Source organism: Panthera leo, chromosome A3, assembly GCF_018350215.1.
Source record: "Panthera leo isolate Ple1 chromosome A3, P.leo_Ple1_pat1.1, whole genome shotgun sequence".
NCBI lineage: Eukaryota > Metazoa > Chordata > Mammalia > Carnivora > Felidae > Panthera > Panthera leo.
In genome coordinates, this window is record NC_056681.1 from 119132445 (window position 1) to 119157613 (window position 25169).

At 37.7% G+C, this 25169-nt stretch overlaps 1 protein-coding gene across 1 annotated transcript in view; it reads right to left on the reverse strand.

Annotated features, from left to right (window-relative positions):
• Positions 1–402: 402 nt before the first annotated feature.
• The window catches only part of RAB10 (RAB10, member RAS oncogene family), a 78947-nt gene continuing 54180 nt past the window's right edge, over positions 403–25169 (reverse strand). The window contains exons 3-6 of the mRNA XM_042933494.1: positions 13700–13838; positions 8654–8743; positions 8047–8148; positions 403–2965 (exon numbers count right to left, since the gene is read on the reverse strand). Coding sequence (XP_042789428.1) covers positions 2882–2965; positions 8047–8148; positions 8654–8743; positions 13700–13838 — 415 coding nt within the window. The 3' untranslated portion in view covers positions 403–2881. The remainder of the gene's footprint in view (positions 2966–8046; positions 8149–8653; positions 8744–13699; positions 13839–25169) is intronic.

The window sequence follows — 25169 nt, forward strand, 5'->3', positions numbered from 1 at the left end:
AAAAGGAAATACTTTTTTTCGGACAAGAGGATGGTCACTGCCACAGCAAGTGCTCGGCCCTCCAGCGCAGGAGCCCACCGCGGTGCCCCCGGGGAGTCTGCTGCGTTCGGGGGCAGCTGACCTTCGGCAGAGTCCAGCGCTGTCAGCCGCAGAGGGACCATGACCCTATGACCGTGGCGTCTCTTTGGACACCAGGACGATGCTGCTTTAGTGCCCCAGAGAGTTCCGTTTTTTAAGCAGTTTCTTACCAAAGGTAGTTCTTGAACTTTCTGCCCCTCTGATACTCAATTTGCTATTTTGCATTGTTTTCAGAAGTAATCCTCCAACTCCATGAATAAATGAAAACCAAGCCACACAGTTGGAAATCAAGTTTTGTTTTTATATGAACAGAAGTAGACCATCTAGAAATATTTCAGTTTATTTAAATTGTTAAGTAGAATATGAAACCGAATTTGTAGCTAGTACCAGAGAATGGACTTAACTGTTTGGTGTTTAATGAGAACAGCTTCTACACAGGATCCCAAGAGACTTACAGAAAAAGGGGCAAAGCCCTAATATTAAGCAAATAAAACTCATGTTTCAAACAGGTTATACAAAAATTGATTTATACTCCATTTCCCTTTTTTTTTTTGATATTTAGAAAGTGCAGATTTAACAAAAGGTAGCCATATCCTTTCTATGTACAATGCCGATTATAATTATGCAAACAACAAAACTGTCAGTCTGTTACCCAAAAATCCCAGTGTTTAGCTCTCAAACCTTAAGTCACTGAATTGAATAAGGATTAAAGAGGGTTTAAAAAATAAAAAAGCTATTGCCACATTCCAGATAAAGGAAAGCAACACATACATTAAAATTAATCTAACGACAGTAGGTTTAACCTATAACTTTTCGAGAAGCTTAACCTCATTTCATTATTATTTTTAGTGGAAAATTAGGGACTATTTGGCAATGCTGCTTTTCCTAGTAAACAATGATAAAGTCAAGTGAAGGAAAAAACCTAAGAACAACCACCAGTGAGGCATATAAAATTGTTTTTAGGGCACTATCTGAAAAATTCATGGATGTTCAGAGCAGATACGTCCCTATGTTGGTGATGTGAGCCAAGAGGGCATTAAAATGCTACCCACGACACAGAAAGACTTTTCAATGGAAGCTGCTGTCCTAAACTCAGCCTCTGCTAGAAATGAATCATGCTATTCACAATTATTTCAACAAAGGTATCATCTTAGGATGCTAGCAGCGTGGCAAACTTAACTTACCCTATCCTGATGATAAGCAATGAAGCGAAACTAGAAAAACGAAGTGAAAAAGGACAGGGTTAGAGACAGCCGGAGATCTGATCTGTACATGAAAAGCCTTTTGTTGTCCTTTTCCCAAATCCATGGTAATACAAGTTTTCCAAAGGGATGTGAAGATAGGACTTCAAATTAATAATACTCTAAAGTACTTCTAATCTTAAGGTAAAGACAACTTAACACTGAAAAAGTGTTCTTCAAAGGCCAAATCTCAGTATATTTGGCAAACATGTTAATAAATTTCACTCCTCCTTCCCACCTTAAAAAAAAAGAAAACCAAACAAACAAACAAACAAACAAAAAAAAACAAAACAAAAAACATAACTTTTACTGGGCTACCAAACTGCTAGAGGAGTTGCCAAAATGGAGACTCTTCAAATTTAGGTTAAGAGATTTATTCTAGGAAAGTGAATAGGCTATACACCTAATTAGAAAGACAAACCACAACACCCTCCAAACACTAGTGCATGCAATTAACTCTTCCATTTCATAAACTCAATGGATAGAAAGGGAACAGAGAGGGAAGAGGAGCATGAAGTAAAAGAGCTGATGAAGGAACCTGGGGCAGAAGTTTTAGGGGAAAGAGAAAATGAGGGAAAGACATTAGATAGTAGTAGGCAGTTAGAATTTCTCTTTCAGTTTACTTAGCAAGTTAAATCAGTACTTTATGTTAAACTTGAAAAACCTACTAGTTTGCCCCTTTCATTTTGAAATAACTCATACCATCGGGTGGTGGTGGGGGGTGGGGGAGCAAATAAAGCAGCATGCAGGAAGACAGCGAGGAGAAAGTGGCCAGACAGAAGAACTGGTGGCAGGAACAGTTTGAAGTATCAAGGCCACTTGAAATTAAGACTCAGCAAACCAAAGCTATCATTTCTGCATTACCCTTTGTCCTCAGTTAACTACTTTGAAAATTATAGCCAAGCAAACCACAAACATCTGAATGGTTTATGTTTGGATGATATGTATGTCTCCTGCACATGCTTCCACCAAAACCAAACCAAAACAAAACAAAACAAAACAAAACACAAAACAAAACAAAAAAACCAAAGCGGTTCCTTTCCACATAAGGCACAGGACAAAATTAATCCCATTTACATATTCAAGGCGAAAATGAGTGTTTTCCTGGCTTTTGTTTCTTTTGCTATCACATGTCTATAGATTATAGGGACTCAAGCACATTATCCATGACAGAAAATTCCACTGTTGTACAAAATAAAATTGTTAATTCTAACTTTTATTCTTATACAATTTGCAGAATAGAGTTGAAATGATTGCTATAGGTTTTAATGTTGATAAGAAGAACTGGACTATAATACAACTGAAATGCAGTGGTGAGCTGAGCAAGTACATTTAAAAATGAAGTCACAGACATGATTTTTCTATACATTTTTTTTTTTTGGAAGAAAATTATAAAGTCAGCAAGCAGTCACAGATGAAAGAACAAATAAAATAGGTGGACTGGATAATTAAGATGAGGAACAAAAGTATCTGTTTCGAGTTAAAAATGGACAGAGTGGTTTATTTTGCAGCAAGAGGAGCCAACAGGGTGGTGGATGGCAACTGACGGAACAGGAGGATGTTCAGCAACATTTGCTCTTCCAGCCTGTCACGCCTCCTCCACTGCTGATATCTACATTCTCACTGTTGGGCTCTTTTACAGGGGTCTGGAACACACACACAAGGAAAGTAACCCATGAATAAACACTGCTATGAAAAAATCAAGATTCAACACAAATATTCTCATAAATTTAACAAAACGTAATTACGGTCACATAAGATAGGTGTTCTCTCCCACGCAAAAAGTAAAGATTTGGCAGCTTTGTTTCTGATCTACATTTTGCCTGCTCACTCCAAGCTGTGAATGTCTAGAGGCCTCCTGGCATCCTTTTAATAAAGCTTCCAATATCCCTTCTGCTGTCTGCACAGAGGTTTTTCTTAGCCCTGACCCCTGAGTGTTTAGGGCTTAAAAAGCATTACCAGGCAAATGTATAAAACCAATGTTGGGTCGAGTCTAACCTCAGAGAAGTGAACCAGCCCTTTTCTGTCTAGTTAACTTGACTTTTGAGACTGAAGCTTGTGATACCTTACCATACCTTTAAAAAGGCAGTCTCAACAATGATATGCTAACATTAAGTGGAAGGAAATGGGTGGGGCAGAACACAAAGTTGTAGAATTCATATTAAAGATGGACACAGAAAAAAGTCAAAAGGAGAGACATCAAATGTCAACAGCAGTAACCCTTAGGTAGTGGGGTTGAGTGATTTTATTTTCTTCTATGAATACTCCTGGATTTCCCCAATATCCTAAATAGTACTTTTAAAATCATAAGAATATCATCTTCTCAATGGACAGCCTACACTGTATGTATGAAAGGAACATTTTTTAGCAACAGCTTGTATTTAGTAAAGTATACAATTTTTTTTGTTTTTTTAATGTTTACTTTTGATAGAGACAGAACACGAGCAGGGGAGGGGCAGAGAGAAAGGGAGACACAGAATCTGAAGCAGGCTCCAGGCTCTGAGCTGTCAGCACAGAGCCTGACACAGGGCTCGAACTCACGAACCACAAAATCATTACCTAGTCGAAGTCAGATGCTTAACCGACTGAGCCACCAAATCTTAACTGTGCTTAGTATATAATATGAAACTATCAGATCAAAATCTAGAATGTAATACTCCCAGAAGGCTCCCTTATATCCCTTTCTAGCCAGTACTACCCTACTAAAGGTAACCAGTACTCTCATTTCTGTCACCGGAGATTAGGTTTTTTTCTGTTCTTGACCTTCATATACACGGAACCATGTTTTATGTATTCTTTTATGCATGACTCCCTTTACTCAGTATCAGTCTGGGAAATGTATCCAGATTGTTTTGTGTGTTAACAGTAGTTCATCATGAGTAAAAATTTAAAAGCTAGGATGTAACTGGGAATATATTCTCTCCTAGAAACAATATAAAGTTAAGGTAACCCAGGGGGGGAAACAAAATATTTTAAAGGCATGTAGCCCAAGAGAAACCTGCTTAACTAATACTGAGGTGAAATTTCAACTTGCACTTTGAGGTCACCTACCTATTCTCACTGCTTTATGGGATTCTTCTCATTGTACGTTACAGCTATAAGCTTTGCATTTAAAAAACCTTTGTGAGTTTTCCTGAACTAACTTTATTCCTATTGCAGATCTTGAGAAAAATGAACAGAAGAGAAAGAGGCCAGTCAGCATCTCGCCCATAGCAGAAGAATATGACTGCACAGGAAATACTCTTTCTCTGGTAACTTCCAGGTGTGGGTCAGTTAAAAGTACATGGGTGCTTAAAAACAAACAAACATGGGTGCTTGTAAGCAGGGAGGTCACTATATCTATTCACTTAGCACTTCATTCACAGTCCATCCCTTCACAATTTAACTTAGAGCCTTGAAAGAGACTCCCTAAAAAAGGGAATTATTCTATGCAGAGCAAAACATTTTAGAGCCAAAAGTATTAATCAAGTTTATTAAGTACAACTCCAAGCTGTTCCCAGCCAAGAATAAGAGAAAGGCCAATAACTACATTTAAAAAGTGAGGGAAAGAATAAAATAAGTTTACAGAAAAGGATATACAAAAGTGATTGTTAAACAGATCTTTAAAAATGCTCACCTTACTCATAAGAGAGCTGCAAATTAAATCCACCTTTGTTTCTTGTTTTTAAACCTGTCAGGTTGGGGAAGATCTGAAGGTCTTACAACCCACTATGTGGTCAGAGTGTGAGTAAACAGACGTCCCCATACACTGCTAGCAGGAGTGTTAATGGGTACAACCCTCAGGACAGCATGTGGTGCCATGTATCACAATTATTAAAAAACACATATATTTTCTCTTTGGCCACTTCCAGGTATCTGTCCTTCATATATTTGCACATAATCATGTACTTACAAAATGATTTAAATACAGGATTATTCACTGCAATACAATTTATGAGATCATAAGGTTGAAAATCACTCAAATGTCCTTGAGAAAACCTGTTTAATTATGACAAATCAACTCAAGGGAGTAGTATTCAATTATTTAAAAAGTGGACTTTATGTATACATTTAAAGTGCCAAACAGTGTACACGTTGCCTTACCCAAAGAGTGGGAATAAAAATATATTCATATTAACACCTATATTAATAACTAAGAGGTTAAACTGGTTACCTGTGGGAGAGAAATGAGGAGTTGGGGGAATGCAGTGGGAAACTTCTCTGCACTTTCACTCTCTTTATTTTAAATGTTTGAACCATGAGAATGAATTACCTAGTCTAATAATTAAGTTAAAAAATGGTTTAAATTGCTTTCACTCTGAAGTTAATTTTTCTTGGAGCACCTGGGTGGCTCAGCCAGTTGAGTGTCCGACTTCAGCTCAGGTCATGATTTCGTGATTCATGGGTTCAAGCCCCACATCAGGCTCCATGGTGACACTGCGGAGCCTGCTTGGGATTCTCTCTCTCTTTCTGCCCTACCCCGCTTGCTCTCTCTGTCTCTCTCTCAAGCATCACTCCTGTTTCCCATATTCCAATGTAAAACAAGTTCATGTTTGATGTTTTAACTCATAACCTGACGACAATGAAAAGCATTATGTATGTGCATAGAAAAAAAATGCAACCTCACATTTGGGCCTGCCTACATGGGGAAGACTCCAGACTGAGATCTTTATTGGTGTATCCATACTTTTGAGCCTTTAATATGAGAACAAGGAAAACCTATTTCATAGGAAAACAGGTTATATGATTATATAAGCATTTTTTAAAAATGACAACATTAGTGAGAAGTTGAGGGCTACAGTATGGACAGAAAGAAATCAGAAACCATGGAGAAAACTAAAAAATCCAGAAAGAGAACACAAAGAATATTAACAAGTGTTATGGTAGATCTTATGGGTACTGGAATAATTTTTCACTGTGACCCACAAAGCTCTGAAATACAAAGTATATTATCACTAACTTAAAAAGTATTTTGTGGGGCACCTAGGCAGCTCAGTCCATCTTCACGATCTCGCGGTTCACAAGTTCGAGCTCTGCGTTGGGCTCTGTGCTGACAGCTCAGAGCCTGGAGCCTGCTTTGGATTTTGTGTCTCCCTCTGTCTCTGCCCCTCCTCTGCTCGCGCATGCTCACATATGGTCACATGCGCGCGCGCTCTCTCTCTCAAAAATAAGTATTTAAAAAAATTTTTAAAAATATTTTTCTATCCCTGTTATTCCCTTCATTTAAGTAAAAATGCAAATATTTTGGGGTGCCTGGGTGGTTCCATTGGTTAGTTAACTGTCTGACTCTGGGTTTCGGCTCAGATAAGGATCTCCCAGTTTATGAGTTTGAGCCCTGCACTGGTCTCTGTGCTGACACTGTGGAGCCTGCCTGGGATTCTCCCTCCCGCACCCTCTCCGCCCCTTCAGTGCTTGTGCTTTGTCCTTCTCAAAATAAATAAACTTTAAATTAAAAAGTACAAACATTTTTCCTTATCCACCTAGTATTTTAATTTCATAACTGGTTTTTCTTATTTTTTAAATTTACTGTTTGTTTTTCTTCTTTTTGATGCTACTGTAAATGGAATTATATCCTTAACTTCATTTTTGTTAGTTTGTTTTACAGTCACTCTGAATAGCAATAACTGATGACTTTTTTCCAGTTTGAACACACAATTATAGTTGACAACTACATTTTGCTATATACAAAAGTAAGTTGTTTGATTTCTCTGAAATTTCACTAGATTTGTTTTTGAGATACCATTTCTATTACACCTTATGTTTTATATATATATACATATACATATATATGTATATGTATATGTATATGTATATGTATATGTATATGCATATGTATATATATACACACACATAAATTATATATACATAAATGATAATTTCCGGGATTGGTTTTTTGAAAAAAAAAATATTTCAATTATAAAAATAGAAAAGTTACCAGAGCAATTAAATTTTCTCCTATACAATGCTTGCTTCTCCTATAGGATTTGTGTAAAAAACAGATTTGTTCTGTTTTTATGTGCATTTAAATGTACTATAGAGTGAATAGAGAACTCAGGATTCATAACCAAATCTGTGTATTGTATCTAACCATCTGAGGAAAAACAGGAAAATCAGATTTCCCAATTTTGCTACAAGTTACTTGTAGTGGTGAGTTTCACAAATTAAACCAGAAACTAATCTTGAGGCAAAGTTAATTCCCTGAGATTACATTTTATCAATTTTTAACACATCACAGATTGAAATGATTGGCTAAAAGAAATATAGAGATGGATTTACTGTATTTATTCAGTATATAACAGATTGTGCCCTTTACTGGCACATCTGAGAAATGACTATATAGAAAAAAAATGATTCTGTACAAATCACCATTAGCTTAAATTTTAAGAAATTACCTATGGAAATGCAAAGAATGTATAAGAGAAATGAGTCCAAAAGTAAACAAAAGAGCCACAACACCATGGACCGGACAAAAAGTTGAAAAAAGGAGCATGAAATTAGGGACCTGAGAGTCAGTGTGGGAGTTCAGAACAGTGTTACCACTGACCAGAAGCCACAGATTTCTAGTGGCTCTCTGTTCTCCCCAGGTCCTACTTCACTTTGGAGGGCTAGATGTTGGTGATAGGTAAACAGTTACGAACAATACCACCCAAATCTAATTTCTGTATGTTAATCTAGTACTTCAACAAAGACTAAATGCTCAATTTTGACACTGGCACCTTAGAATTAAAAAGTAAAAATACGATCTTACCTTTCGAAGGATATCTTCAGCTAATGTGAGAAAAGCCTTTTCGATGTTTATATTTGCTTTCGCACTAGTCTCAAAAAATCTAATACCATGCTCCCTTGCAATCTAAAACAGAAGCAAAATGTCATCATAAAATTATCAAGCATAGGGTGCTGACTGCTGACGTTAGTATCCTGGAGGAAAAAATATTATTCTAAAGGCAGCAGTCTCTACTAGGTTATATAAAACGAAGTTATTTCAATGGGTCAAGATTCAAATGGTCAAGTTCTTTCAAAAATAAATAAGTAAACAAAAATACTAAAAGAATCCTCTTCTCACTTCAGGAGTCTACTTCAGATAGCCTAAGTGAGGTACTTAAAGTCTGAAGTTAAAAAATTGAGAACCTCTTTGTAATTTAAATAAGGTTAACAATACTACCACCACAGGTTTGATTCTCCCATACATGTTGGACATGCACTGAAAAAATTCACTCAAAGGATAAACTATTGTTTCCCACAGCATTTATAAAACATTGTGAATAGCTCAGCATCTTCCATTACCAGTAGCAGCCAATCGAAAGCAACACCATCTTTACAAAGAAAGCATATTAGTTTCATTCAGAGCTTTTTACCTGTTCTCCTTTTCCTTTAGGTACAACTCTTTTATCATCCATATCACATTTGTTTCCTAGTAACATTCTTTCCACATCTTCATTGGCATGCTACAATGGAAAAAATTTTAAATTTACACACCACCACCAATTATAGCTTAATATTCTCTAAAAATGACTTTATTTTTCTCAATTTTCAGTGTCATTTTTATAATCTGAAAGTTTTAAAGCAATCATCCTGAAATCATCCCCATGCTAAGGCCTACACAAATTCATAAATTACTTAGAAAAAGAAACACAATCCCTAATATTGCTGTCAAATATTATTTTTCCCCCAATAAGAGGCTGTATAGTTTCTAATATATTCTCACCAAAAGAGAAGATTTAGGCAAAAGATCTGAAACTGGAATCTCTTATGCATAATCTAAATCCAAGAAGGATGATGATTTTGGAGAATATGTATTACCCTGTAGAAGCCTTAATTATAAATTCTATAAAGCCCTTAAAATCTCAAAAAGCTATACTGCTAGGGTGCCTGGGAGGCTCAGTCACTCTTGACTTCAGCTCAAGTTATGATCTCACCACGGTCTGAGAGATTGAGCCCCGCTCTAGGCTCTGTGCTGACAGCACAGTGCCTGCTTGGGATATTCTCTCTCTCCCTCTTTGCCCCTCCCCTACTTGCGCATGCTCTCTCTCTCAAAATAAACATTAAAAAAAAAAAAAAAAAAGCTATACTGCTAGAGCACTGAAATCCTAATAACATCTTTTGCACAAATAGAAAAACCCATCCCTAAAATTCATATGTAATCTCAAGGGACCCCAAACAGCCAAAAATGATCTTGAAAAAGTACAAAGTTGGAAGATTCATACTTACTTCCTGACTTCAAAACTTATTACAAAGCTACAATAATCAAAACAGTGTGTGCCACTGGCATAAAAAACCATACGCAAATAAAACAGAATCCAGAGCCAAGAAATAACCCCTTGCATGCATCTGACAAGTGCTCTGACAAGAGTACCAAGCCCATTCAATGGGAGAAAGAAGTCTTTTCAACAAATAGTGTTGAGCATACCAAATATCAATAAGCAAAAGAATGAAGTTGGGACCCCCAACTTACACCATATACAAAACTAAATTCAAAGTGGATCAAAGGCCTAAATATAAGACCTAAAACTGTAAAACCCATAAAAGAAAATACAGGGGAACAAGTTTTATGACACTGGATTTGTTAATGGTTTCTTGGATACGACACCAAAAGTACAGACAACAAAAGAAAAAAAAAAGGCAAATTAATATTTCATCAAAATTAAAAACTTGTGTGTGTCAAAGGTCGCTACCAGAGTGAAAAGGCAACCAACCCCCGGAATACCAAAAGTATTTGCAAATCATCTATCTTTGGCCCAACACACCTTTCTTTCCCTGAATGTCTCTGCAGCCAAGGTACAGGTTTTCTAGATAATGAAGTAATTTGAGATTTGATTGGTCTTAAATTCGAACACATCACATTCTTTTTGACTAGCCCCATTCTTTTCTGGGTCACTTGTACTCATTTCTTCAGGTCTCAGCATAAATGTCATTCCTTATATCAAGAGGGTTTGGCTATTCAGGGTCCCTTCCATTTCCATATGAATTTTATCTTCCAATTCATAAACACGAAGTATGTTTCCAATTACTCAGATCTTCTTTAATTTCTTATAACATTTTTTCAGTATTTAAGTCTTGTACCTGTCTGGTTACATTTTTCATAACTAGTTTTCCTCTTTGTTTTTTTAATTTATTGTTTTTCTTCTTTTTGATGCTACTGTAAATGCAATTATATCCTTAATTTCACTTCTGGATTTTTCACTGCTCGTGTATAGAAATACAACTGACTTTTGTATACTGATCTTATTTCCTCCAAGCTTACTGAGCGTGTTTATTGTTCTAACAGTTTTATTTTTTGGTGTATGTGTATGGACTCCTTAGGATTTTCTATATACAAAATCTCATTATTTACAAATATAGTTTTACTTCCCAATCTGGGAGCCCCATTTTTTTCCTCTGCCTAATTGCCCTGGCTAGAACCTCCACTACAATTAAGAATTACAGGTGGCATACTTCTCATTTTCTTAGTTGCAGGGGGCAGGTATGATGTTGGCTGTGGGATTTTCACAAACATCTTTTTTTTATTAATCATTTTTGTTAATTTATTTATTATTGAGAGACAGAGAGACACACAGTGTGAACTGGGGAGGGGCAGAGAGAGGGGGAGACACAGAATCCGAAGCAGGCTCCAAGGTCTCAGCTGTCAGCACAGAGCCCCACGCAGGGCTCAAACCCACAAACTGTGAGATCATGACCTGAGCCAAAGTCGGTTGCCTAACCAACTGAGCCACCCAGGCACCCCACAGACATCTTTTATTAAGCTAAGGAGGTTCTCTCCTATTTCTAGTTTGTGGAGTGCTTTTATCATGAAAGGGTGTTGGTTCTTTGCCTCCTATCAATATGGTATATTACACTGATTGATTTCTTTTTTAAGTTTATTTTATTTTGAGAGAGAGAGAGAGTGGGGGGAGGGGGGAGAAAGAGAGAAAATCTCAAGCAGATTCCGCACTGTAAGTGCAGAGATCAACAAGAGGCTTGAACTCAGAAACCAAACCGTGAGATCATGACCTGAGACAAAATCAGATGCTTAAACCAACTGAGCCACCCAGGTGCCCCTATACTGATTGATTTCTTATATTAAACCACCTTTGCATTCCTAAGTAAATTCCTCTTGATCATGATATATAATCCTTTAGAAAATGTTGTTGGATCGGGATGCCTGCGTGGCTCAGTTGATTGAGCGTCTGACTTGGGCGCAGGTCATGATCTCACCGTTCATGAGTTCGAGCCCCGCATCCGGCTCCAGGCTGACAGCTCAGAGCTTGGAACCTACTTCAGATTCTGTGTTTACCTCTCTCTCTCTGCCCCTCCCCTGCTCATGCTATGTATCTCTTTCTCTCTCACACAAAAATAAACATTAAAAAAAAAATTTTTTTAAGTTTCCTTAAAAAAATAAAAATGCTGTTGGATCAGTTCAGCTTCTTTTCATTTAGTTAAAGCTTTAATTTCTACAAAAAAGTGAAAATTAGGCAGCACCATTCTTCTTTGAGATAAGAACTCCTTTAAAAAAAAAAATGTATATTTATTTTGAGAGAGAGAATGAGCAGTGGAGGCGCAGAGAAAGAAGGAGACAGAGAATCCCAAGCAGGCTCTGTGCTGTCAGTGCAGAGCCCAACACAGGGCTCAATCTCAAGAACTGAGAGATCATGACCTGAGCGGAAATCAAGTCTCAAGAGTCAGATGCTTAACAGACTGAGCCATCGAGGTGCTCCCACCAATATCTTAGATGGCTTATATATGTCATTTATGTATCTTAACTCTCATGTTGGGAAACTTAAGCCATCCAGCCTTAAGTATGTAAGGCTGTAATATAATAAAAAACATATTTGGTCCCTCTCCCCTGGCACAGTACTCCTAATTTCCAGAGTGACAGATTGTCTTTTGTTATTCATAACAATGCCCTTTCGGCTTATCTAAGTTTATGCTAATGAAGACTAGGGCAGAGGGTACCCACAGAGCTTCACAATGGAAGATGGTCACCAGAGGAACCAAACATGTAATTAAGGAATTGGAACTTCAGCCACTCCCCTACCTCCCATGAGGAGAAGGGACTAGAGATTAAGTTCAATCGCCAGAGGTCAATGATTTAAGTAACCATGCCTATACAGTAAAACCTAGATTAAACTCTGAAACAATGAAGTTACGGCACCTTCAGGTTGAACAAATCAAAATGCCCAGAGGGTGCCATGTCCAGAGACGGCTTGGAAGCGGTGTTCCCCAACCCCAATACCTATATGCCTATGCATCACTTCCATTAGCTGTTCCTGTACTGTATCCTTTATAATAAAGTATTAAATGTAAATACAGCACTTTCTTGAGTTCTGTGAGACATTCTAGCCAACTACTGAGCCAAAAGCGGGTCCTAGGAACTCCCAAATTTGTAGCCAAGTCAGAGAGAAGTGAGGGTAGCCTGGGGAACCAGGATTTAACATTTGAAGGAAGGGCAGTCTTGTGTGACTGAGTCCTTAAACTTGTGGAGCCAGAATGGCATTGAACTGTAGGACATCCAGTTCATGTCACAGAATTCAGAAAACTGGTTGCTGTTAGAACAACACTGCACAGTCTCTTTATAAACTGCTCCTACTACACATGCTACTTGGCTGAATCATAAAATAAAGGCTAAAAGAAATCGAAAATGGAGCCTTTTGTGTCAAAAATCTGTGAACTGTTAACTGATTATTAAATACTAACAGGCTTCTTGAAGATTTATTGTAGCGATGGAAAAGGTACTAATGAGCTGTTAGGACTGGTACCATTGAAGATACCATGATCTTGTGTCTAATGCTGGCTTAAGCCTTGATCTTCATGTACCTAGCCAAAAATGCTTTAAAGAGTTATTAGTCTTAATGAAATTAAAAGTCTAGAAGGCAGCAGTAAGACATGAAAAATAATTTCAACAAGAAGCTACCTATGCTGCAGCACAGAAGCAGACATGCTTTGACACATATTTTACCTTATAAAAACTGACATCTTCACATGCAATGGTATGGTTCTATTTTCTTGGTTAGGTTTTTAACACATTACTACTCTGTATCTTTCAAAATGTCTAGAAGTGATATGACCTTTCTGTTGTTTTTAAATTACTACTGAAAAAGGTAGTCATTCATTCATTCATTCAATAAAAATTCACTGAGAAATAATTCATTTAGAGAGAGCTGTGTAAAACCACTGGTAGCTTCTATGTGGGGCCATCTTAGAAGATGGCTGCATAAAGGTTTTGGGTAAGTTAGTAATTGCCTTGGACAGGGTTCTAGACAGACCCAAAACTTTAAGACAAAGGTAGGCAAAATATAACATTAACCTTTAAAAAGGAGAAATAACTAATAAAGACAGTACATTATATACTAAACATCAATTAGAATATTTATTCTTAACACAAAAATGTGTCTTTATAAGGGGTTTATACAATTTCTAGGTCTTACCTCATCTATGTTTCTAAGCCATTTGCTGATGTTTTCAAAACTTTTACCATTGGTGATGTCATATACTAGCATGATACCCATTGCTCCTCTGTAGTAGGAGGTTGTGATGGTGTGAAATCGTTCCTGGCCTGCCGTATCCCTGAAATAAACAGCAATAATTTGTATTGAGCATTTTGATATTACTACATTCTAGATAAAGGGCAAAACAGAATGGTTTGGTAAGAAAAACACAAAAATCCATTATATGCCACAAAGCAAAACTGAACCACTCATTTAATTCTTAGATGTTAATAATTCTGGTTTATTCTTAAGAATAAATATATATAACTTTTTTTTAGTTAAAGAATTTAATGACCTACCTATACTGGATGAAAATCTGGAAGGGAAAACAGTAGAAGAATGACATGTAAAACTCTTGGGAAATTACTATAATATGAACACCAGCAAGTGTAATAAAAACTCTTAAAATTCTGTTTTATTCAGTGATCTAGTTCCATAATGTAATACAAAAGCATGTGGAATGTTTAGAACATTAAAGGACTACACCGTAGTACAGCCACATTTACCCATTTAGAATCATTTACAAAATGTTATAAAGATAACTTCATTTTTAAGTTAACAAGATGGAAATACGTAAATAGTATTTTTTAGTTCTTTCATGTCAGAGATCTAAGATCTGTATTTTGCTCCTGTAATTTCCCCCTTATTTGCATCACCTATTTCTTCCTTTTATAGATCATTCTCATCAGGATACATACTTGCTTTAGTATCCCCTATCTTTCTTTTAAAGTTAATTTTATTTAAGAGAGAGAGAGAGAGAGAGAGAGAGAGAGAGAGAGAGGGAGGGAGGGAGAGGGAGAGGGAGGGAGGGGCAGAGGCTGAGCAGGGGAGGGGCAGAGAGAGAGAGAGAGAGAGACAGAGAGAGAGAGAGAGAATGAATATGAATATCCCAAGCAGGCTCTGTGCTGTCAGCACAGCTCCCCGATGTGGAGCTTGAACTCACGAACTGTGAGATGACCTGAGCCAAAATCAAGTTTCAGACACAACCAACTGAGCTACCCAGGTGCCCCCTCTTTTTTTGTTTACAGTTTTATTTAAACTTTATTTATTTTGAGAGAAAGCACGGGCAGGAGAAGGCAGAGAGAGAGGGAATCCCAAGCAAGCTCCATACTATGAGCACAGAGCCTGACACGAGGGTCAAACCCACAAACTGTTGAGATCAAGACCTGAGCTGAAATCAAGAGTCAGACACTCAACCAACTAACTGAGCCACCAGGTGGGCCCCTTATCTTTCGTAAAAAAGTAAAATTAAAACAAAAAAACCCACTCTCAACCCTACATCTCTTCAACTAACATCACATTTCTGTTCCCCTCCCCAGTGAACTTTCTTTTTAAAATAATTACAGGCTCACTGGAAGTTACAAAAATGTATTCTTGTGTATCCTTCACCCAGCTCTCCCCAATGGTAACATCATACACCATCTCACAAAAGCAAAACCAAGAAAGTTACATTGGTACAATCAAATGACCTTATTTAGAGTTTTTTTTTTAACATGCATGTGCACATGCATGTATTAGTTCTCTGCAATTGTATCACATGTATAGATATGTGTAATCACCACCAGAAACAAGATAGAAAATTGTTGCATCACCTTTCCATCTCCTATAGTCCTACACCCTGGCCAATTATGTTTTCCGTATCTATAATTTTGTCATTTCCAGAATGTTATATAAATGTAATCATGCTGTATACAACCTTTTGAAATGGTCGTTTTTCACTTTTTTTAACCATAAATCTCTTTGAGATCCACCCACGTTGTTGCATATAATACAATCTGTTGTATTATAATCTGTTCTGTGCTATTACTGAATAGTATTCCATGGTATGGACATATCACAATATGTCTAATCACTCATCCATGGAAGGACATTTGGGTTGCTTCCAGTTTGGGGCCATTACAAATAAAGGTGCTATGAATACTTACGTATAAGTTCTTGTGTGGAAATTAAGTTTTCTTTTTCTGTGGGATGAATATCCAGGAATGTGACTGCTGAGCCATATGATAAGTATATGTTTAACTTTATAAGAAACTGCCAAACTTTTCTAGAGTGGCTACACCACTTTATATTTTGACTAGCAATGTAACATAACACATCCGGTTTCTCTGCATCCATCAGCATTTGGTGTTGTCGCTCTATTTTTTAATCTAATAAATAGGTTGCGAGTGATACCTCATCGTTTTAATTGGCATTTCTCTATGGCTAATGATGGTGAACATTTTTTCATGTAATTATTTGCCATCCATGTATCCCCTCTGGTGAAATGCTGTTCTTGTTTTCTGCCCATTTTCTAATTAGATTGCTTATTTTATTTTTTTAAACTGTCGCATGTTTAGGGTTCTGTACCCAGTTTTTTAATTCTCTTGACAGGGTCTTTTGTAGAGCAAAAGTTTCAAATTTTGAAACCTGGGGTGCCTGGGTGGCTCAGTCAGTTGAGCGTCCGACTTCAGCTCAGGTCATGATCTCACAGTTCGAGAGTTTGAGCCCCACGTCAGGCTCTGGGCTGACAGCTCAGAGCCTGGAGCCTGCTTCAGATTCTGTGTCTCCCTCTCTCTCTGCCCCTCCCTTGCTCATACTCTGTTCCTGTCTCTCAAAAATAAATAAATGTTAAAAAAAAATCTTAAAAAGTTTAAAACCAGCTTGTCTAGATCTAAAAAAAAAAAAAAAATATCTCCCCAGCAAGGTTCTGCTCTTCTTCAAAAGGTCTCCAGAAACCACTGATAGCTAAATCCAGGATTTAGTTCCTTTTTGTATATTTTAACCATTCATCAGGATGCCATAAAATTGACCACCTTCTCATTTTAAAACATTTTATTCTCATGACTCTTCTGACACCACCTATTTCTGCTCTTAGCTCTATGGCACTGGCTGCTCATTCTCAGTTTCTCTGGCTAGCATTCTAACATTCAGAGATACACAGGCTGACAGTCCCCACAGAGTAGCCAGAGTGATCTTCTTTAAACTAATGCTGCCACTGTGCAAAATAGTCTGGCGGTTCCTCAAAATGTGAAACATACAGCTACCATATGATTCTGCAATTCTACTTCTTGGTACATACCCAAGAGAAATGAAAACATATGCCCACACAAAAACTCATACACGGATGTTCATAACAACATTATTCTTAATAGCCAAAAAGTAGAAACAATCTAAATGTCCGATAATTGATGGATAAATAAAATGTGATCTAGTCAGAGAATGGAATATTATTCAGCCACAAAACAGAATAAAGTACTGATTATCTGCTTACAACATGGGTGAAACTTGATAACTGATACCATTATGTTAAGTGAAAGAAATCAGAAACAAAAGACCAGATAGTGTATGATTCCATTAATATGAAATGTTCACAACAGGAAAATCCACAGACATTTAGTGGTTGCCCTGGCTGAATGGTTTGGGCAGGATGGGCAGTTTCTTTTTTGGAATATACACATGTTCTAAAATTGTGATGATGGTGAATATATACATTGTAAATACACTAAAAAACTAACTGTACACTTTTAAAATGGATGAGTTACATGGTACATGAATTAAGTCTTATCTCAATAAAGTTATCACAAAACAAACACAAAAGATTACTAGGCTAAAAAACAAAACAAAATTTCCAATTCATTATAACCAGAACCAGTTTCAAAACCTTATCTCGAGGCTTTCAAAGGGCTACAGGACTTGTTCTTTTCTCCAGCCCCCCATATTTTGATATATTCCTTTCCTTCAAAGCTAGAGCCGCGTTTGTTTTTGTTTTATTTAATAATTTGAGCTCGTTGGTCTCACGTTTTTTTTTTTTTTAACGTCACCAAATTCACAAGCTTGCTTTCACTTGAAAACTACTGGCTGTTCCCACAGCCTCACTGGCTCCTCATGTTCACATCTGAACCGTCACCTTAACAACGAAGCTTTCTCCAGCCGCCCAATTTAAATAGTCACCCAGTCTCTCTCCATTCCGACTCCCTACTTCACTCCTCTGTATAAAACTTATTACAGATTTATTTCTTTACTGTCTCCCATGTCCTCTAAAATTTAAGTTCCATCAGATTTGTCTTGTTCATCGCAGAATCCATGGTCTTTACATGGGAGAACAAGCATTCAAATGTTAATGAGTCAGTTCTTCAGAATCCTATCTTGCATTCTTCATTATTTTACAATCAAGCCACTCTAATTCAGTTATATAATCCTTAAAAAACGTATTTTTAAAATAATACTCAGAAGTACCTGGGTGGCTCAGTCGGTTAAGTGTCCGACTTCAGCTCAGGTCACGATCTCGTGGTTCATGAGTTCAAGCTGGGCATCAGGCTCTCTGCGGTCAACACAGAGCCCGCTTCGGAACCTCTGTCCTCTCTCTGCCCCTCCCCTTCTCTCTCTCTCTCTCTCGAAAATAAATAAACATTAAAAATATTTTTAGGGGTGCCTGGGTGGCTCAGTCGGTTCAGTGTCTGACTTCAGCTCAGGTCATGATCTCGCAGCTCATGAGTTCGAGCCCCGCATCGGGCTCTGTGCTGACAGTCAGAGCCTGGAGCCTGCTTCAGCTTCTGTGTCTCCCTCTCTCTCTGCCCCCTAATCTACTCACATTCTGTCTCTCTCTCAAAAAGAAATAAATATTAAAAAAAATTTTTTTTTAATATTTAAAAATAATGCTTATATGCCTAAAAATATGTGTAGCCAGAAATAGAACACAACTACCAACACATCAATATTCCTTACGCTCAATCCTGGTGTACAATTACAGTGTTCGTACATCTGCCCTCTATCCATCTATCCATCAATTCAAATATGTACTGACTGTCTACTGTGTGCTAAGCATTATACAAGAACAAACAGAGAACATGGGTTTGGAGTCAGATCCAAGTTTATCCTCAGGTTCTAATCCTTCCAGGTGGGTGAACTTGAAGGTACGGCAACCCTTCTGGATCTTTGTTTTTTCATTCACAACTAAAAGAAACAACTCAAGTAAAATTCCATAATTTATTTGTGTATGTGTTATAGATAACCTCAAAGCAATCCGTAGTATAAAAATATACAAAGATGCAATAATGTCATTTTGTGATTGTCCCAAGTCAACACCATCTCTGCAGATGCTCTCTCAAGTTAGTGTGTCAGTGTTTAAGCTGTACTCAAAACTGCTTCACAAGGAAATCCCTGGCTTTCCCTGAAGCCTATTTCTGTATAAAGATAAAATGAGATGATTTTTTATTTAGCCAAGTTAAAGACAACCTGGCTGGACTTTTCAATTTTCAGAAGAGAAAGAATTTCAGGTCTGTCACTTGCCCATCTCATCTCAAAGTACATGGATCTGCCCTTTAAAATAATATAAAATCCCATTTATTCATTCTGTAGGTATTTACTGAACAAACAGTACATGCCAGACACGCTTCTAGGCAATGGAGAGAAAGCTGTAAACAGAACAAAAACTCCTGCTTCAATGAAGTTTATATGCTCCTGGGGGCAGATAACAAACAAATAAATCGTAATTCCTAGAATATGTATCTTCAAGTACCAAGAACACAAAAAGTAAAGAGAATAGGGGCTAATGCTGGAGATGGTGCAATCAAGTAAAATTTTAAACAGGGTGGTGAGGGAAGGCTTCGGTGAGAAGGTGAAGGGAAAAAGGAAGTATCAGGGCATCACAGTGTTCCAAGAAGACGGGAAGAACAAGTACAAAAGTCCTGACACACGGTTGGGGAAGAGTAAAGAGGTCAACAGGACTTCAGCTTTTCCTCTGAGATGGGAAGTCTACTGGAGGGTTTTACAAAAAGAAGTAATTTAACCAGGGTTTACAAAGAATCATTCTTATTTACTGTGTTGAAAAGGGGTGTGTATGCAGAAGCAGAGGTAGGAGGTAATGCAACACCAAAAAACTGTCAACAGAACTGTCATTTAAGAAAAAACATCTAAGACACACTATCAGTTCTTCCAGGTTGTATTCTTACATCAGGTTAGACTGGTAAAGACTACACACACATACAGGCACACATATGTATTTGTATTTACATGTTTATTCACATTCTTAGACCATAGTTTTTATCACCACTACCTCTTAATGTGTTAATTTATTAAAAATCACCACAGGAAGGAGCTTTATGAAAATGTATTCTTTTTTGTTCTGATCTATTTTTTCCCCATTCTTCATATTATTTCTGAAAAGAGTAATGCAATCTATTGTGGAAAGCCCCCCTTCCCAGTCCCCCCGCCCTTTTTTTTTGCCTTGGCCCCTAAGAAGTTTCTAGGTTAAGTTTTACAAATTAAGCATAGCAAGAGGGTTGTCCTTTAGAGATCATGTATTTATATCTTCCATTTTCCCCAATTCCAAATTCTTGTTTTATCTTTTATTAATCCTATTTAGTCACAAGGTACCTGCAATCAGGCATAATTTATGATTTCATGGGGGAAAAAACCACAAAAATTTTGTTTCAACACATTAGAAATAGTTTAGCTCTTTTCTGAACTGCTAAAAAGTATAAATCAACTAATAATTGTATACCCTGGAAGAGGAGTTAAAGTCTCCTAGCTAAAATCCAGTATGGAAATGTACTCACTCAGTAGTGCCTACTAGCTTTGGTACAGGAGGCATGGAAAACTTTTACTTCATTTTTTGTCATAATAACAATTTAAGAGATTTCTACAGCACCTCACTATGAACAGCCACCCCCAACTCTATCGTTCTTCTTCAACAATGAAAACCATTCACGTTACAAAATTAGCAAATTATACACCCATTTCGGTGTCAAATCTATAACTACATTCTCTGCCAAGAGAGAATACACTGCAAAATAAACTACTTAGCTAAATCTAAATTAACGGCACTTAGGAGGTATAATACTGGTTAGATATGAAATGTCAATATAATAGATACTGAAATATTAATGGCCCCTCTGAAAAGAGAGTAATCACTATTTAGATTCAGAGCGAAGTTTCTGTTCTGATCCATGGCATTCTACTCCCATCTGCTCTTTGGTCTCCTCCACCTTTCCAAATCTCTTACACCCAAGAACCTTCCTTCCCTCTTTATATGCTTTCCCTGCAAAGTCTTTTTTTTTTTTTTTAAGGCTTTCTATATCCCATTTTCATTTGCATTTACACATGCCATATATTTATACTTCCCAACATGACTGTATTCACCCCACATGATGATCTGGCTCCTCAGCTCCTTGATTTCCAATTACCTTTTTTCTGAGCCGTGCCTGGATACTCTTACCAGCCCCTACCAATTGTTAAGGCAAGCAATCATTTATTTCAAACCAGAAACAGTCCTTGCTCACTACCCCTAAGCTAACTGATGAGCCTCTGCCAGGGCTAAAAAAAGCCACAGCTGCTTATTCATTGCCCAAAGTATTTTTAGGCTTGCATGCACACATACATACACCCAAGATTAAAGACAGCAGGTTGACTCCAATAAGCAAAGCCAGGTATTAAATATCTGAAGAGCAATTAAACATTGTATATACTCACAATATATTTCTATGTACCATAATGCAGGTTTTAAGCCTATTTCAAAATCACTCAACTTGGGGTCGCCTGGGTGGCTCAGTCGGTTAAGCATCCAACTTCGGCTCAGGTCACGATCTCATGGTTCACGTGTTTGAGCCCTATGTCAGGCTCTGTGCTGACAGGTCAGAGCCTGGAGCCTGCTTCATGGATTCTGTGTCTTCCTCTCTCTGCCCCTCCCCCACTTGTACTCTGCCTCTCTGTCTCTGTCTCTCTCTCTCTCAAAAATAAATAAAACACTTAAAAAAAAAAAAAACACTCAACTTGGTTTTCGTCTCCTATTGTAATTGTTTTTCTTCTTGGGAATGCAAGCTGGTGCAGCCACTCTGGAAAACAGGATGGAGGTTCCTCAAAAAACGAACAATAGAACTACCCTACGACCCAGCAATTGCACTACTAGGCATTTATCCATGGGATACAGGTGTGGTGTTTCGAAGGGACACATGCACCCCCATGTTTATGGCAGCACTGTCAACAATAGCCAAAGTATGGAAGGAGCCCAAATGTCCATCGACAGATGAATGGATAAAGAAGATGTGGTATGGTGTAATACAATGGAGTATTACTCGGCAGTCAAAAAGAATGAAATCTTGCCATTTGCAACTATGTGGATGGAACTGGAGGGTATTACACTAAGTGAAATTAGTCAGAGAAAGACAAAAACCATAGGACTTCACTCATATGAGGACTTTAAGAGACAAAACAGATGAACATGAGGGAAGGGAAACAAAAATAATATAAAAACAGGGAGGGGGACAAAAGAGACTCATAAACATGGACAACAAACTGAGGGTTACAGGAGGGGTTGTGGGAGGGGGGATGGGCTAAATGGGTAAGGGGCACTAAGGAATCTACTCCTGAAATCAGTGTTGCACTATATGCCAACTAATTTGGATGTGAATTTTAAAAAATAAAAAATAAAATTAAAAAAAATTAAAAAATAATTGTTTTTCTTCTCAGCCTACATTTAAGGTTTCTAAAATTACAACCCAGTGGCAACAGAACTTCCCTTACAGAAAATAATAGACACATAGCTAAGACAATCCTATTTCCCCCCCACTGACATATTATAAAAGGAGTGATATATGTTCCTAGGAACTAAAATAGCTTATTTCCTTGTTAGTCCCACATGCAGGGTCAAGGAAGCTGTGTACCCTGGCTGCTATTCTGACAGTTATTTTTAGTTTGGACACTGACAGCACTGGAACAGGCCAGAGACAACATCAATCTGCTCTGCAAAGAAGAGACCCCAAATTTCATAACTTTGTGTTTTTGGTAACATAATGAGGTTATTTCTTGCTCTGTAAATTAGATGTCAAATTTCTCACTGAAGTGTTTTTTGTTTTTAAAGATTTTATTTATTTCATTTTTTATTTTTTTTAAAGATTTTATTTTTAAGTAATCTCTACACCCAACACAGGGCTTAAACTTACAACCCCAAGATCAAGAGTCTCCACCAACGGAGCCAGCCAGGCATCTCACACTAAGTTTTACTTTAGCAAGACCTGGATTTCCTCATAGACATGCAATTTCTCTACTCAAAAATATGAGTTTTAATTATGTTTATCTTCATTTAAGAAAAAAGTCTGAAACCTAAGGCAGAGAGATGAAGAATGAAGTATGGGGGAAGGAAGAAGTAACCTAGATAAAATGATCAGGGAGGTCCCTGATGCTTAAGGGGAGTGGGAAGTATGAACAGAGGTCAACCAAACAAAGTCATTTAGTCACCAAATATTTACTGAGCATCAGTATTTGCCAGGCTCTGTTCTAGATGGTCATCACAATAACCACCAATCAGACAGAAAGAATCCCCACCCTCAAAAGGGGGGAAATAATGGGCACTTTTTAAAAATATGGTAACTTTAGATACTAAAAACATACTATGATAAAAATAAATTAAGATACATGTGACACTGCCTGAAGGACTGGGCTACTTTAGCTCGGCATCATGCAAGGCCTACCTCAGAGAACGTGGAGCTGTGAGATCTGAATAAGAGAAGGCAGCAGGACAAAGATCTGATAAAAAGCATTCCAAGCTGAAGAACAGTTAAAGCAGTACAAAGGCCCTAAGACAGGAACACGCTTGGCATGCTCAAGGGAGAGAAAATGGCCACACTGTTGGAGCAAAGCTGGTGAGAGATGAGGTCAGAACCAGTACTAACAATCTGACATTTTCAGTTTTTATTTCTGATGACATGGGAAGCTTCTGGAATAACGTGGTACTTCAGAATGTTCAGTCTAGCCACAGGTGGGGGTGTGGAGGTGGGGTTGTTTAAGGGAGATCTACAAGGCATGTACCAAGGTCCCAAATTGAAAAAGAACTTGCCATGTCCATGCAATTGAAAGGAGATCAGCTGGGGGTAGAGACTATATTTACACAAGAGAACACAAACTGATAAAGAGGCCCACTTTGTTAACTGTGGTAAAGAATTTGAATTTGGATTTGGAATTTAGACTTTCATTTGAAATGCAATGAAACGGGGCACCTGGGTGGCTCAGTCCGTTAAGCGTCCGACTTCGGCTCAGGTCACAATCTCGCAGTTAGCTGAGTTCGAGCCCTGCATTGGGCTCTGTGCTCACAGCTGAGAGCCTGGAGCCTGCTTCAGATTCTGTATCTCCCTCTCCCTCTGCCCCTTCCTAGCTCACTCTGTCTCTCTCTGTCTCAAAAAGAAATAAACATTAAAAAAAAAAAAAAAACTGAAATGCAATGCAATGAAACTCAAAACGGTTATAAATGGGGAAGGAATAAAAACCATGATCTATATTTGATTGTATTTGGAAAAAAGATTACTCTGGTGTTATGTGGGAAAAGGCAAAAGAGAAGAAGGCAAAAGGGGGAAATAAGAACCTGTTAGGATATTAAGAGCCTACTTACTGCAGTGGCTCAAAGAAGTAGTAATGGTGGCTTGGACCGGGGGTGAGGGTCGGGGGTTAACAATGGAGATGGCAAATTGTATTTGGATTCTAGACATTATAAGATTGAATCATAGGGTTTACCAAAAAGGATGTTGGGATTAAGGGAATGAGAAGAATCAAAGATGACTCCCTTACATAGATAAATGGTTAATTCTACAAAGTGACACTATTGATTTCTGGTTACTATGCTGATATTAAATTGAAAGTACAAGATACAGATGCCAATAGTAACAAACATTTCTGACCACCCTCCCTTCAAAACAGAACAAAATGAAACAAAACAAGGAAAGGCAAATTTGAAATACTTCACTATGGCCATTTTCCTGGCAAGACCTACAACTCTATGGAAAATGTAGATAGATACTGTGGTGGAATTTCTAGAGATCTGGGATTTAAAAAGCCACAGCTGCCAACTTCGGCTCAAGTCATGATCTCATGGTTTGTGGGCTCAAGCCCCCCATCAGGTTCTGTGCTGACAGCCCAGAGCCTGGAGCCTGCTTTGGATACTTTGTCTGTCTGTCTGTCTCTCTCTCTCTCTCTCTCTCTCTCTCTCTCTCTGTCTCTCTCTCCCCCTCCCCCATGCGTGCTCTGTCTCTCTCTCTCTCTCAAAAATAAACATTAAAAAATCTTATTAAATAAATAAATAGCCACAGCTGCTTCTCTATCAGCCAAACAAACTAATTTTAGGCCTACTCACATATGCCGTGGCCAGGGTGACACACATCTCCACCCTTAGGCAACAGATACACTAAAAGACCCCTAGAAATAAGACGAGAAGTGAAGATCATTCAAGTAAAGAAAAATAAATCTTTAGCGCAGACTGAAGAAAAGTTTCCCAAATCAATATTCAATCAAAGCACACAAATTTTTCATGCTGAAACAAGAATCTGAAAATATTCATTCAAACCAGAGACAGATAAAGATCACTGTGCTTTTTTTAGGAACTGGAAGCAAAGCATTTAACGTTGAAGACAGCATTTTGAATTATGAACAACGGGTTTTTCATGCT